Source organism: Semicossyphus pulcher, unplaced genomic scaffold (assembly GCF_022749685.1).
Source record: "Semicossyphus pulcher isolate SPU_LCO1_2020_fin unplaced genomic scaffold, fSemPul1.0.p SCAF_2, whole genome shotgun sequence".
Taxonomy (NCBI): domain Eukaryota; kingdom Metazoa; phylum Chordata; class Actinopteri; order Labriformes; family Labridae; genus Semicossyphus; species Semicossyphus pulcher.
Window position 1 is genome coordinate 20,537,986 of NW_027211693.1, and position 13,242 is coordinate 20,551,227.

Here is a 13,242-nt window from a genome sequence, read left to right on the forward strand (position 1 = left end):
TTACAGCTTAAAAATGTGTTAAACAACATTTGATGATGATTAATGGTTTTTCTGTTAACGTAAGAGCAGTTAAAACAGACCTGTCAAATTTGACCTGGAACACATAAGTAAGGGGGGAGAAACGAACACGGGGCTTAATATTTTCAAAGTAGGAACTATTCGTTTACTTTCCTCTGTCTGAACATGAATAACGAATGTGTTTCAATGACTACAGAATAAAATCGCAATAACGCTTATATGTAGTGTACTTTTTTTTTCAATCAAATGTAGCTCAGTGTTTATTCAACCCATGCAAACTGCTCGCATATCTCATCAGAAACACAAGCAACTTCATTCATCCAAGTTGGTTATTCATGGATATGGCTTCTGAAGCTTTTAGAGATACAACTGCATTAAACAACTGCCAATAAAAGTATATCCAAACATAGCAAAGTATCATGCTTGATTAAAGAAAGAAATAATCAGCACCATGGACAGCGGTTACAACCATGCAGTCTGCCGTATTTGTAGTGTTTGCTTCAAAGCGCTTACCTCTCCAGACGGCCTCCTCCTGTCAGGGAGCACTAGTGTATTAGCGTGGCTGCCCGGGACTATAGTAGATCCTATACTCATTCTGGGTCCCACTAACATGTAGCGTTTGTCTCCAGATCTGTACTGGATGCTGTGACAAAGTGTCCCGTCATAATTAGTCTCTTGTAGATATTTGGAAGTATAGTCTGTGGATTTGGAGCACTGCATTGCAATCAGCACGATGATACTGATGAGAAAAAGTGCTGAAACTGAGCCCAAAGTTATCATGAGATAAAAAGTCACATTATTCTCCTCATCATCCTTTGTTGCACTTTTAACATCAGAAGCAGCAAAAGCCTCTTTGGGCTCCACGACTTTGACAATGACAGTAGCTGTTGCTGAGAGGGACACGTTCCCATTGTCTTTGACCAGTATGACCAGTTTATGCTCAGCCTCGTCTGTCTCTGTGAATGAGCGAAGTGTTCTGATCTGTCCTGTATAGCGGTCCAAAGTAAAGAGACTGTGCTCAGTCAATTCCTGCAGTGAAAACAGTAACCAGCCGTTATATCCTATATCGGCGTCATAGGCTCTGACTTTAGTCACCAAGTGTCCTGCGTTCACATTGCGGGGAATCTCCTCCACACCTTCAGCAGAACCGTTGGAGCTGACTGGATACAGGATGACTGGAGCGTTGTCGTTCTGATCCAGAATGAACACGTTCACTGTGACGTTGCTGCTTAGCGACGGAGTTCCAGAATCTGTGGCGACAACTTGGAAGTGGAACGTTTTCACTGTTTCAAAGTCGAAACTTTTCAGCGCAGATATTTGTCCGGTTTCCGAATTTACGTTCAGGAAAGTTGTCATATCACCCTGAAGCCCATCACCTCTCACTATGCGGTATGTCATCGCAGCATTTTCATTCAGATCATCATCAGCAGCACTAACGGAGAGTATCGATGCACCTGGGGCATTGTTTTCTACCAAATATAGTTCAAATGGATTCTGACTGAAAATTGGTCTGTTGTCATTTACATCAGATACCTGAACACTCAGGGTTTTTACAGTGGAAAGAGGAGGTTGACCACAGTCAGTAGCTGTTATTGTGATGTCATAATTAGATACACTTTCTCGGTCTAAACGCCCCTTTGTGACAAGAGAATACATGTTTTCCTCAATGGATGGCGTCAAATCAAAGGGAACATTATTCGAGATTGTACAAATAACTTTACCATTAATGCCGGAATCTCTGTCTGTAACACTGATGAGCGAGATCACCGTGCCAGGCTTGGAATCCTCGGGGACTACATTTGACAGTGATATTATTTCTATATCTGGATTATTATCGTTTATATCTTTTATTTTTATCACAACTCTACTTTCGGCTTTTCCTGGTGGCTGGCCTTTATCTGAAGCCTGCAAATCTAGTCTATAAATCTCCGTGTCCTCAAAGTCCACCTTTCCTTTCACTCGTATCTCACCAGTGACGCTGTCTAATTCAAACGTGTCCTGTACTTTTTTCTTTTGTGTTTTTCCAAAGCTGTATTCAATTTCGCTGTTTGAACCTTCATCTAAATCTGTAGCATTTAATTTAATTACTAGAGTTCCAATCGGGGCATTTTCATCAAATGACACACTGTATATATCTTTGCTGAACACTGGGCGGTTATCATTTGCATCCAGCACAGTAATTGTTAAATTAAGACTCCCAGATTTAGGCGGACTGCCTCCATCCAGTGCAGTTAACACTAAGTGGTGTTGTGCCTTTTGCTCCCTGTCTAACGGCTTTTTCAGCACTAAAAACGGGATCTTATCCTCCTCGGAGTCTCTGACTTCAATATCGAACAACTCATTCTGGCTCAGTTTATATAATCGGACTGACTGCGTGCCGACATCAGGGTCTCTGGCCGCATGAATTTGGAAACGAGTACCTGGAGGAGTGTGCTCTGCTATTTCCAGTCGCTGCTCGCTCTCTGGAAAAGTCGGTGAATGGTCATTGACGTCTGATATTTCAACGCCAACATAATGTATTTCCAGTGGGCTTTCAACGACGATTTTCAGGTTTATCAAGCAAATCTTGATTCCTTCACAGAGCTCCTCTCTGTCCATCTTTCCCCCGATGTATAGCACTCCATTGTTTTGATTTAACTGGAACAAAGCATGATTGGGCCCAGAAACAATACGGAACCGTCTTTGTTTCAAAGTGCTAATGTCCAGGCCTAAATCCTTTGCAACATTTCCAACAGGGGATCCCGCTTGTACTTCTTCTGGAACAGAGTATCTTAGCTGAGCTAAAATCCGCTCCCCAAAGCACAGCACCAAAATCCCGGCAACACACCAGCAGTTCACCCGTCGCCTTTGTCCTCGTTCTCCCATCGTGAAGCAAAACAATGAGATCTTTCTTTGAGGCAAATTCAGTAATCCAACTGCTCAACGACCCATTCTGATAAGATCCACCTCAGGGTTCTCAAATAGAAGCTTTCACACAAATAGATCAATCTCTATTCATATTACTCGGTGTAAAGCGTCCGATGAGTACACCGCCAGCATACCACCTCCACCAGAGGTGATCCAGAGATGGGCAGGGCTTTAAAAGAATGAGCCACACAACCATTATCTAGGCCACACTGACACCACGTGGTCGGTCGGCTGCAATACGGTACGAAATCACAACTGTTTTACTTCACCTTCTCTCGGAAGTTTATTTCATTCTACTTTTGTATGCCTACATGTTGTCCCTAGTCCAGTGGTGAAGGGCACGTGATGAGCTGATATTAAAACTCCTCTTAAAGTCTCACCTGTGGATGATGTTTTTATCAGCATCCTCTAGCGAGTCAACTACATGTTTGGTACGTCTCTAAGCTTTCCCAAATCTGCCTTCCTCACAGGACTGTCGTGGTAATTGCAAGTTTCTAAAGGACGAGCCTGTAATAATCTGCACTTTTAATTTCATCAACTTCAAATTAAGGCACACGAATACAATCCACACAGGGTAGAACAGGAGACACATTCTTAATCTGATCCACAACTCTACTTTGCTAATTACACTATGATTACTCTGAGGATATGGATGGACAGAAGGACACTAACTGGGTGGGGAATATGCACTTCATTCAAAACAACAAGTGGAATGATTATTCACGGAGATGTATCTGCCATTTGTTGTAGTCACAAAAAACGTATTTCAGCACCGCGGAGAGCGCAATTTCACAACAGCTGAATCAATGCAGTGAATAAAAGCTATTTTATTCAACGTGTCAGTAAAAGTTATTTGTGTTTTGTGGAAACATTATGTAAATAATTAAACGACACTTACCTCCCCAGACGGCCTCCTCCTGTCAGGGAGCACTAGTGTATTAGCGTGGCTGCCCGGGACTATAGTAGATCCTATACTCATTCTGGGTCCCACTAACATGTAGCGTTTGTCTCCAGATCTGTACTGGATGCTGTGACACAGTGTCCCGTCATAATTAGTCTCTTGTAGATATTTGGAAGTATAGTCTGTGGATTTGGAGCACTGCATTGCAATCAGCACGATGATGCTGATGAGAAAAAGTGCTGAAACTGAGCCCAAAGTTATCATGAGATAAAAAGTCACATTATTCTCCTCATCATCCTTTGTTGCACTTTTAACATCAGAAGCAGCAAAAGCCTCTTTGGGCTCCACAACTTTGACAATGACAGTAGCTGTTGCTGAGAGGGACACGTTCCCATTGTCTTTGACCAGTATGACCAGTTTATGCTCAGCCTCGTCTGTCTCTGTGAATGAGCGAAGTGTTCTGATCTGTCCTGTATAGCGGTCCAAAGTAAAGAGACTGTGCTCAGTCACTTCCTGCAGTGAAAACAGTAACCAGCCGTTATATCCTATATCAGCGTCATAGGCTCTGACTTTAGTCACCAAGTGTCCTGCGTTCACATTGCGGGGAATCTCCTCCACACCTTCAGCAGAACCGTTGGAGCTGACTGGATACAGGATGACTGGAGCGTTGTCGTTCTGATCCAGAATGAACACGTTCACTGTGACGTTGCTGCTTAGCGACGGAGTTCCAGAATCTGTGGCGACAACTTGGAAGTGGAACGTTTTCACTGTTTCAAAGTCGAAACTTTTCAGCGCAGATATTTGTCCGGTTTCCGAATTTACGTTCAGGAAAGTTGTCATATCACCCTGAAGCCCATCACCTCTCACTATGCGGTATGTTATCGCAGCATTTTCATTCAGATCATCATCAGCAGCACTAACGGAGAGTATCGATGCACCTGGGGCATTGTTTTCTACCAAATATAGTTCAAATGGATTCTGACTGAAAATTGGTCTGTTATCATTTACATCAGATACCTGAACACTCAGGGTTTTTACAGTGGAAAGAGGAGGTTGACCACAGTCAGTGGCTGTTATTGTGATGTCATAATTAGATACACTTTCTCGGTCTAAACGCCCCTTTGTGACAAGAGAATACATGTTTTCCTCAATGGATGGCGTCAAATCAAAGGGAACATTATTCGAGATTGTACAAATAACTTTACCATTAATGCCGGAATCTCTGTCTGTAACACTGATGAGCGAGATCACCGTGCCAGGCTTGGAATCCTCAGGGACTACATTTGACAATGATGTTATTTCAATATCTGGCTTGTTGTCGTTTACATCTTTAATTTTTATCACAACTCTACTTTCGGCCGTCCAAGGAAGCTGGCCTTTATCTGAAGCCTGCAGTTCTAGTCTATAAATCTCCGTGTCCTCAAAGTCCACCTTTCCTTTCACTCGTATCTCACCAGTGACGCTGTCTAATTCAAACGTGTCCTGCACTTTTTTCTTTTGTGTTTTTCCAAAGCTGTATTCAATTTCGCTGTTTAAACCTTCATCTAAATCTGTGGCGTTTAATTGTATTATAAGACTTCCAATCGGGGCATTTTCATCTAATGACACACTGTATATATCTTTGCTGAACACTGGGCGGTTATCATTTGCATCCAGCACAGTAATTGTTAAATTAAGACTCCCAGATTTAGGCGGACTGCCTCCATCCAGTGCAGTTAACACTAAGTGGTGTTGTGCCTTTTGCTCCCTGTCTAACGGCTTTTTCAGCACTAAAAACGGGATCTTATCCTCCTCGGAGTCTCTGACTTCAATATCGAACAACTCATTCTGGCTCAGTTTATATAATCGGACTGACTGCGTGCCGACATCAGGGTCTCTGGCCGCATGAATTTGGAAACGAGTACCTGGAGGAGTGTGCTCTGCTATTTCCAGTCGCTGCTCGCTCTCTGGAAAAGTCGGTGAATGATCATTGACGTCTGATATTTCAACGCCAACATAATGTATTTCCAGTGGGCTTTCAACGACGATTTTTAGGTTTATCAAGCAAACCTTGATTCCTTCACAGAGCTCCTCCCGGTCCATCTTTCCCCCGATGTATAGCACTCCATTGTTTTGATTTAATTGGAACAAAGCATGATTGGGCCCAGAAACAATACGGAACCGTCTTTGTTTCAAAGTGCTAATGTCCAGGCCTAAATCCTTTGCAACATTTCCAACAGGGGATCCCGCTTGTACTTCTTCTGGAACAGAGTATCTTAGCTGAGCTAAAATCCGCTCCCCAAAGCACAGCAACAAAATCCCGGCAACACACCAGCAGTTCACCCGTCGCCTTTGTCCTCGTTCTCCCATCGTGAAGCAAAACAATGAGATCTTTCTTTGAGGCAAATTCAGTAATCCAACTACTCAACGACCCATTCTGATAAGATCCACTTCAGGGTTTTCAAATAGAAGCTTTCACACAAATGTATCAATCTCTATTCATGTCATTCGGTATAAAGCGTCCGATGAGTACACCGCCAGCATACCACCTCCACCAGAGGTGATCCAGAGATGGGCAGGGCTTTAAAAGAATGAGCCACACAACCATTATCTAGGCCACACTGACACCACGTGGTCGGTCGGCTGCAATACGGTACGAAATCACAACTGTTTTACTTCACCTTCTCTCGGAAGTTTATTTCATTCTACTTTTGTATGCCTTCATGTTGTCCCTAGTCCAGTGGTGAAGGGCACGTGATGAGCTGATATTAAAACTCCTCTTAAAGTCTCACCTGTGGATGATGTTTTTATCAGCATCCTCTAGCGAGTCAACTACATGTTTGGTACGTCTCTAAGCTTCCCCAAATCTGCCTTCCTCACAGGACTGTCGTGGTAATTGCAAGTTTCTAAAGGACGAGCCTGTAATAATCTGCACTTTTAATTTCATCAACTTCAAATTAAGGCAGAAGAATACATTCAACATAGGGTAGAACAGGAGACACATTCTTAATCTGATCCACAACTCTACTTTGCTAACTACACTATGATTACTTTGAGGATATGGATAGACAGAAGGACACTAACTGGGTGGGGAATATGCACTTCATTCAAAACAACAAGTGGAAAGATTTTTCACGCAGTTGTATCTGCCATTTGTTGTAGTCACAAAAAACTTATTTCAGCACCGCGGACAGCGCAATTTCACACCAGCTGAATCAATGTAGTAAATAAAAGCTATTTTATTCAACGTGTCAATTACAAGTTATTTGTGTTTTGTGGAAACATTATGTAAATAATTAAAAGACACTTACCTCTCCAGACGGCCTCCTCCTGTCAGGGAGCACTAGTGTATTAGCGTGGCTGCCCGGGACTATAGTAGATCCTATACTCATTCTGGGTCCCACTAACATGTAGCGTTTGTCTCCAGATCTGTACTGGATGCTGTGACACAGTGTCCCGTCATAATTAGTCTCTTGTAGATATTTGGAAGTATAGTCTGTGGATTTGGAGCACTGCATTGCAATCAGCACGATGATACTGATGAGGAAAAGTGCTGAAACTGAGCCCAAAGTTATCATGAGATAAAAAGTCACATTATTCTCCTCATCATCCTTTGTTGCACTTTTAACATCGGAAGCAGCAAAAGCCTCTTTGGGCTCCACAACTTTGACAATGACAGTAGCTGTTGCTGAGAGGGACACGTTCCCATTGTCTTTGACCAGTATGACCAGTTTATGCTCAGCCTCGTCTGTCTCTGTGAATGAGCGAAGTGTTCTGATCTGTCCTGTATAGCGGTCCAAAGTAAAGAGACTGTGCTCAGTCACTTCCTGCAGTGAAAACAGTAACCAGCCGTTATATCCTATATCAGCGTCATAGGCTCTGACTTTAGTCACCAAGTGTCCTGCGTTCACATTGCGAGGAATCTCCTCCACACATTCAGCAGAACCGTTGGAGCTGACTGGATACAGGATGACTGGAGCGTTGTCGTTCTGATCCAGAATGAACACGTTCACTGTGACGTTGCTGCTTAGTGACGGAGTTCCAGAATCTGTGGCCACAACTTGGAAGTGGAACGTTTTCACTGTTTCAAAGTCGAAACTTTTCAGCGCAGAAATGGTGCCATTGGCTTCATTTATATTTAAAAAGGAGGTCACAGTTGGCCCCGGACTTTTACGGTCCAGTGAATACGCGACTGCCGCATTTTCATCTTCATCAGCATCAGCTGCGCTCACTGAAAAAATGGACATTCCTGCCCTGTTGTTTTCAAACACATAAAAAGTGTATGGACTTTCAGTGAACAAAGGTCTGTTATCATTAACATCTATTACATCCACATGTATCACCTTTGTAGAAGAGAGGGCGGGGCTCCCTAAGTCCTTAGCTGTTATTGAAATAGTATACATGGGTGTTGTTTCCTTATCTAGGATGTCTTTAGTGACCAAAGAGTATGACTGTCCGTCAGGGGATGGCTTTAAGTCAAAGGGTAAATGTTCTGGCACACTGCAGACCACCTGTCCGTTCACACCTGAGTCCAGGTCCGTCACACCCATCAGCGCCACCACTGTGCCTGGAGGAGCATCCTCTCGGATGCGACTTGAGAGGGATGTGATGTCTATTTCTGGTTTGTTATCGTTCACGTCTTCCACTCTAACAACCACGTTGCAGTGTGTGGAGAGAGACACTACACCTTTGTCTGCAGCCAGCACCTTCAGCTCATACACTTGTTTTTCTTCGTAATCAAGACCTCCTTTTACAGTTAGTTTGCCAGTTCTGCTGTTCAAATCAAACGGCTCAGTTGAAAGTCCTCTGAGTTTACTCCTTAATGAATATTCGATCTCACCGTTCAGACCTTCATCAGAGTCTGATGCATTTACTGTCAGCAGAAATGCTCCTGCGGGTGCGTTTTCCTTCACTGTTACTGTGTATTTCTGTTTACCACACACTGGTGAGTTGTCATTTATATCAGACACAATAACAGTGATATTTATAGTACCAGATTTTGGTGGTTTCCCCCCATCTGTAGCTGTTAATTGTAACCAATGTTGATCGGCGTGCTCTCTATCTAAAGGTCGCTGTAATATAAGAAATGGAACCTTGCCATCCTCCCCAAATTCCTCTGTTTCCAGGCGAAAATACTGATTATGGTTTAGCCTATATGACTGTAAGGAATTCAAGCCAACATCCAGGTCGTGTGCCCCTTCCATTTGAAATCGAGATCCAACTATGGCGGACTCCAGCACCTCTAATGTGTAGTTTTCTTCGGGAAATTTCGGCCAATTGTCGTTTACATCGAGGATCTCTATTACTACTTGGTGCATCTCAAGGGGATTTTCTACAACAGCTTTCAGATTTGTGATGCATGGAGCCGTTTTTGCACAAAGATCCTCTCTGTCTACTCTCTGGTTCACTAACAGAACCCCATCTCTCGGGTTTACCTTGAACAGATCCTGCTTTGTTCCTGACACAACACGAAGATTCCTGTCCGCCAGTCTGCCGAGGTCTAATCCAATGTCTTTGGCCACATTTCCAACTGCCGTTCCCAGTTTTAATTCCTCCTGAATTGAATACCGTATTTGAGCAGATATTCCTTCCAAATTAGTCACAATCCCCACAGCCAGACAAAGAGAAATCCACACATCCAGCAATCGCCCTTTCATGTCCGTTCTCGCCATTGTTTGGCAAAAACCTTTTCATCAAAGGTGTAAAATCCTTCAAAAAAATCTCGACTTTTCAGTTTCCTCTTTCAGATAATAAACAATGAAAGTCTGCGGGAACCATCATTGTGGCGGAAAGAAGCCTGTTCGCTCCGATCTTTCCACCCGTCTCTTTGGGTTGTTATATCGAATGCACATGCAAAGATGCCCCCTCTTAACCACTGATGCGATATATAGTGTAACAGCGCCACCTATTGTCACTGAAACGATGGTGCAGTGACACTCACAATAATACGTTTTCTTCTGGTTTAAGCGTGTGATTTTGGTTAAATATCATAAAATACCAACCCAAATCCGGGTTTAGGGAGCAGACTCTCTCAGAAGTATGAGTCAGTTATGGAAAAGGTTTTATTTTAGTAGTTTGTGTTTTAAAGGTTAGCTCTCACAGGTGATCCTGAAAAACACAAGTAACTTTTAAAGAAGAGAGCGAGGTGCTCTTTCCCAGTTGTCTCAAATATATTATGTTATGATTTACATTTGATGTTTCCCACAACTAGGCTACAAATATCTCTCAGTAAAAACAAAAAATCATTACTGTTCTGAAGTTTCCTTGAATGCGTTTGAACGTAGAATAGGATACAATACAATAGAAAATACCTTTTCACAGAGTTTAAAATGTACAACTTGAACACTGGCTGCATTTTTTCTAGAGTTTGGTTCAAATTACACAGTTTTTCCCCATGTGATTCCTTGGTAATGTTAGTCCATTTTTCGAAAATGACCCCTAATATGAATCATTTTCTAATGGTTGATGATGTAGGTAAAGCTGTGGACATTCACATTCTGTCTGCTTAAACTCTGTGTGCTCTTCTCAGCACACTCCCACAATCTTTCTCCCGTAACAGAGGTGAGCAGTGACCTCCTACGGATTGAACCCGCAACTGCAGGTCTGATGAACCCACTCATACAGAATGTCTGCCCTACATCGTTCATAATTGTGCCCTGCAGAAGCATTAACACACTGCTGCAGAGCATGAAAACCGCAGAATAAATCATAAGAGAAAGGAGAAAATAACGACACCACTAACAGCAACTGGGAAACAAAGTGACCTACATAGTAAAACACCAAACCTCCGCACCCCTCCCACATGTTACGTATTGCCTCTGGAACTAGGCCAAACATATTCCTGCGCGTGCACGAGCGCTGCCGCATTCTGCAACAACCCCTCCCATTTCTGCCTCCTTCGTTCCCCCCCATGCTGCATCAATGCTACCAGATTGTTTCAAAGCTATAATTGCCTTTATTATCAGCCCTGGGTGAGCAGATGTAGTGATGATATGTATACAGTGTTTAGAGAATATTAATTTGATATCTGTAAACTGCGGATGTTGGAGGGAGAGGGGCGGCACGTCAGAATATTATATTACAGGCAGCTCCAGAGGACACCGCGTGCTCCTGCAGAACAGACAGCAAGTCGCCATGGCAACGCAGCTCCAGTAGGCAGGTCACTGTCCATGGTGCTGAAAGCAAGCTGTGCTCAGAGGGGGAGGGATGCAGGAGCTGTGGATGCTGCAGACAAAGAAAGGCAGCTGTATCTGCATGCCCTGACGCTGTTATTTCTCTAAAATATAAACAAACACTCTGTTTCATAGTAATACCCTCTCTTATGGTTTATTTAAAATAATTATTTTTTGCGGAATGTATTTACTTTCAGCCAAGACATTACTTGTTAAAGACACACTTTTGAAATATCACTCAAAATTGACATAGTCATATATGTGTACAAAATAATGCATTGCAGATAAATCCCCAGCAATACACTTATACCTGCAATACATTGCAGCATGTTGTACGATGCACATGTTAGCCTACTAGTGCCAGCTGGTGGCTGTTCTAGTGCTTTGTTCCACATTGGTGCATTGCTGTGTCAGTGTGCTAGCCTGCCAGTGAACCAGAGCAGCAGACAGCAGGCAGTGTGAGGGTCTCCTCTAAGAGACAAGTGGTGATTAGAAAAGAAACTGAAGATGTGTTTTATCTCACTTTATCTCGAGACAAACACAACAGTATAAAAATATGTATTATTTCTTCATTTAAATGACATTGCAGGGACACAAAATTTCCAGTGCTAGAAAGTGTCACACAAATGTTATGGTTTAAAGGATGTTAAATCAAAATATCTCCTCATCCTGAAAGCCAAGCCCCCTGCTCACACATGACTTCATCTCTCTGGGGAGATGAGGTCATGTGTGAGCAAACACAAAGGCAGAGACAGACTCATTATTCCACCCTCAGGAAAAAAATGCAAACATGCTTTGTCTGCAAAACCATGTTCATGCTGAACCATTTGGTATCACATTGTAACAAAATGTATTTCAGTATGCTCACAATGCACTCATTCAGCTTATTAACTCTGACCTTTAGCACAGTTAATAAGAATACAAAGAACTTTAGTCAAGGTATTGTCTTTGCTCTTTTCCATATACATATTAGTTTGTTTTTTTTCTGTTCCTTTGCAGGATAAATGGCATGATGTACTCACACATGTTGGATGTGCTGCATGTGACCAGTGAAGACAGCCCAGAGGGGCTCTTTGCTGGAGCCAGTTTTCATTGCCATCCCCCATTAGAGAGGTATTGTCATGAACTTCCTTAATTGCCTTCCTTGGAAATGTTACTTAAATTGCTTTAAAAATAGAAAAAAAAACTCTTTCCCAGCCCAAGATGAACTAGTGCCTCAGGCTTTACAAAATAATTTGCAGGCCTTACCATTCCTCAATCAGCCCAGAAGTGGATATGGATGGATATAAAAAAGGAATAAAATAAATTACTCAAAGTCCTTCCCCCAAAGTAAAATAGGAAAAGAGAGCATTGCCTTTTAGATCTGCATTTTGAATTGGAAAACTGCACCTTTAAAGCAGTAAAGGGGTCCCTAAAATGTTCAGATGATAAATTCTTGCTACATGTGAACCAGGACACTCAGGTATACATTGTTTCTACACTCTGTTACATTCTTAAAAGTAAATCAGAATTATAAAAATAAAGTTAAAACTATTATTGACATGAAAGATCAGTAAACATACAACACTATGCGTATGTGTCTGAATGCTAATTAAGTTAAGCTGGCAGCAGGAACTCAGAACTCAGCAGAAACAACTACTAATTAAGTGAGTTTAGCTTAAACTATTAAATTAAAAAACCTTTTTGTGACTACTTTAGATAAGAGAGACCACTGTGGTAATTAATGCACAATATGTGAGACTAGATCCAGATCCATAAAAATAGATCCATACTTACATTGCAGTGAGGCAAAAGTCCCTAGTGAATACTTGTGTTCTTAAAGCAATTTGGCTGTAGATCTTTGTGAGAAACACACACTTTCAGTCAATGTTCCTGTTTTTTAGTTACCACTTTAACACTGTCTGACTGTCAGAGAGAAACAAGGAGACAGAAATAGAAGCCACACCTGAGAGCATCCTGGGAGAAGGTCTTCTTAGGGGAAGAATAATCCAGTTTTGCACGTAAAGCAAATGCCTACAACTTTATCATAGTCATTATGTAGATAACAATTTCTTATGAGTCACATTTATATCTACATTTAAAATACATAATATTAACTTGAGGTAACAGAGGATGTTAAATATTACAATGGACTCTAGCCTGTATGTGTCAGCATGTTCTATTCTAACTGAAAAACAGCAGCATGGATCAGCAGCTCTCAGAGCATGTAACTCAAAATAACCATATTCTCATGTGACTTAACACTCTTAAAGTTACTCCTGTATA

General features: G+C 42.1%; 3 protein-coding genes across 3 annotated transcripts; all 3 read right to left on the bottom strand.

The window, feature by feature from the left end:
• Positions 1–480: 480 nt before the first annotated feature.
• LOC138597817 (protocadherin alpha-3-like) lies at positions 481–2,883 on the bottom strand. Its single transcript, XM_069669338.1, has one exon. It carries the CDS (start codon positions 2,881–2,883, stop codon positions 481–483), a length of 2,403 nt encoding a protein of 800 aa, XP_069525439.1.
• Positions 2,884–3,808: 925 nt separating this feature from the next.
• Positions 3,809–6,175, bottom strand: LOC138597818 (protocadherin alpha-3-like). Its single transcript, XM_069669339.1, has one exon. It carries the CDS (start codon positions 6,173–6,175, stop codon positions 3,809–3,811), a length of 2,367 nt encoding a protein of 788 aa, XP_069525440.1.
• Positions 6,176–6,412: 237 nt separating this feature from the next.
• Positions 6,413–9,477, bottom strand: LOC138597819 (protocadherin alpha-8-like). The gene is made up of 2 exons (XM_069669340.1): positions 7,117–9,477; positions 6,413–6,448 (listed from the first exon to the last, which is right to left on the bottom strand). The coding sequence occupies exons 1-2, from the start codon at positions 9,475–9,477 to the stop codon at positions 6,413–6,415; spliced, it is 2,397 nt and encodes a 798-aa protein (XP_069525441.1).
• Positions 9,478–13,242: the final 3,765 nt, after the last annotated feature.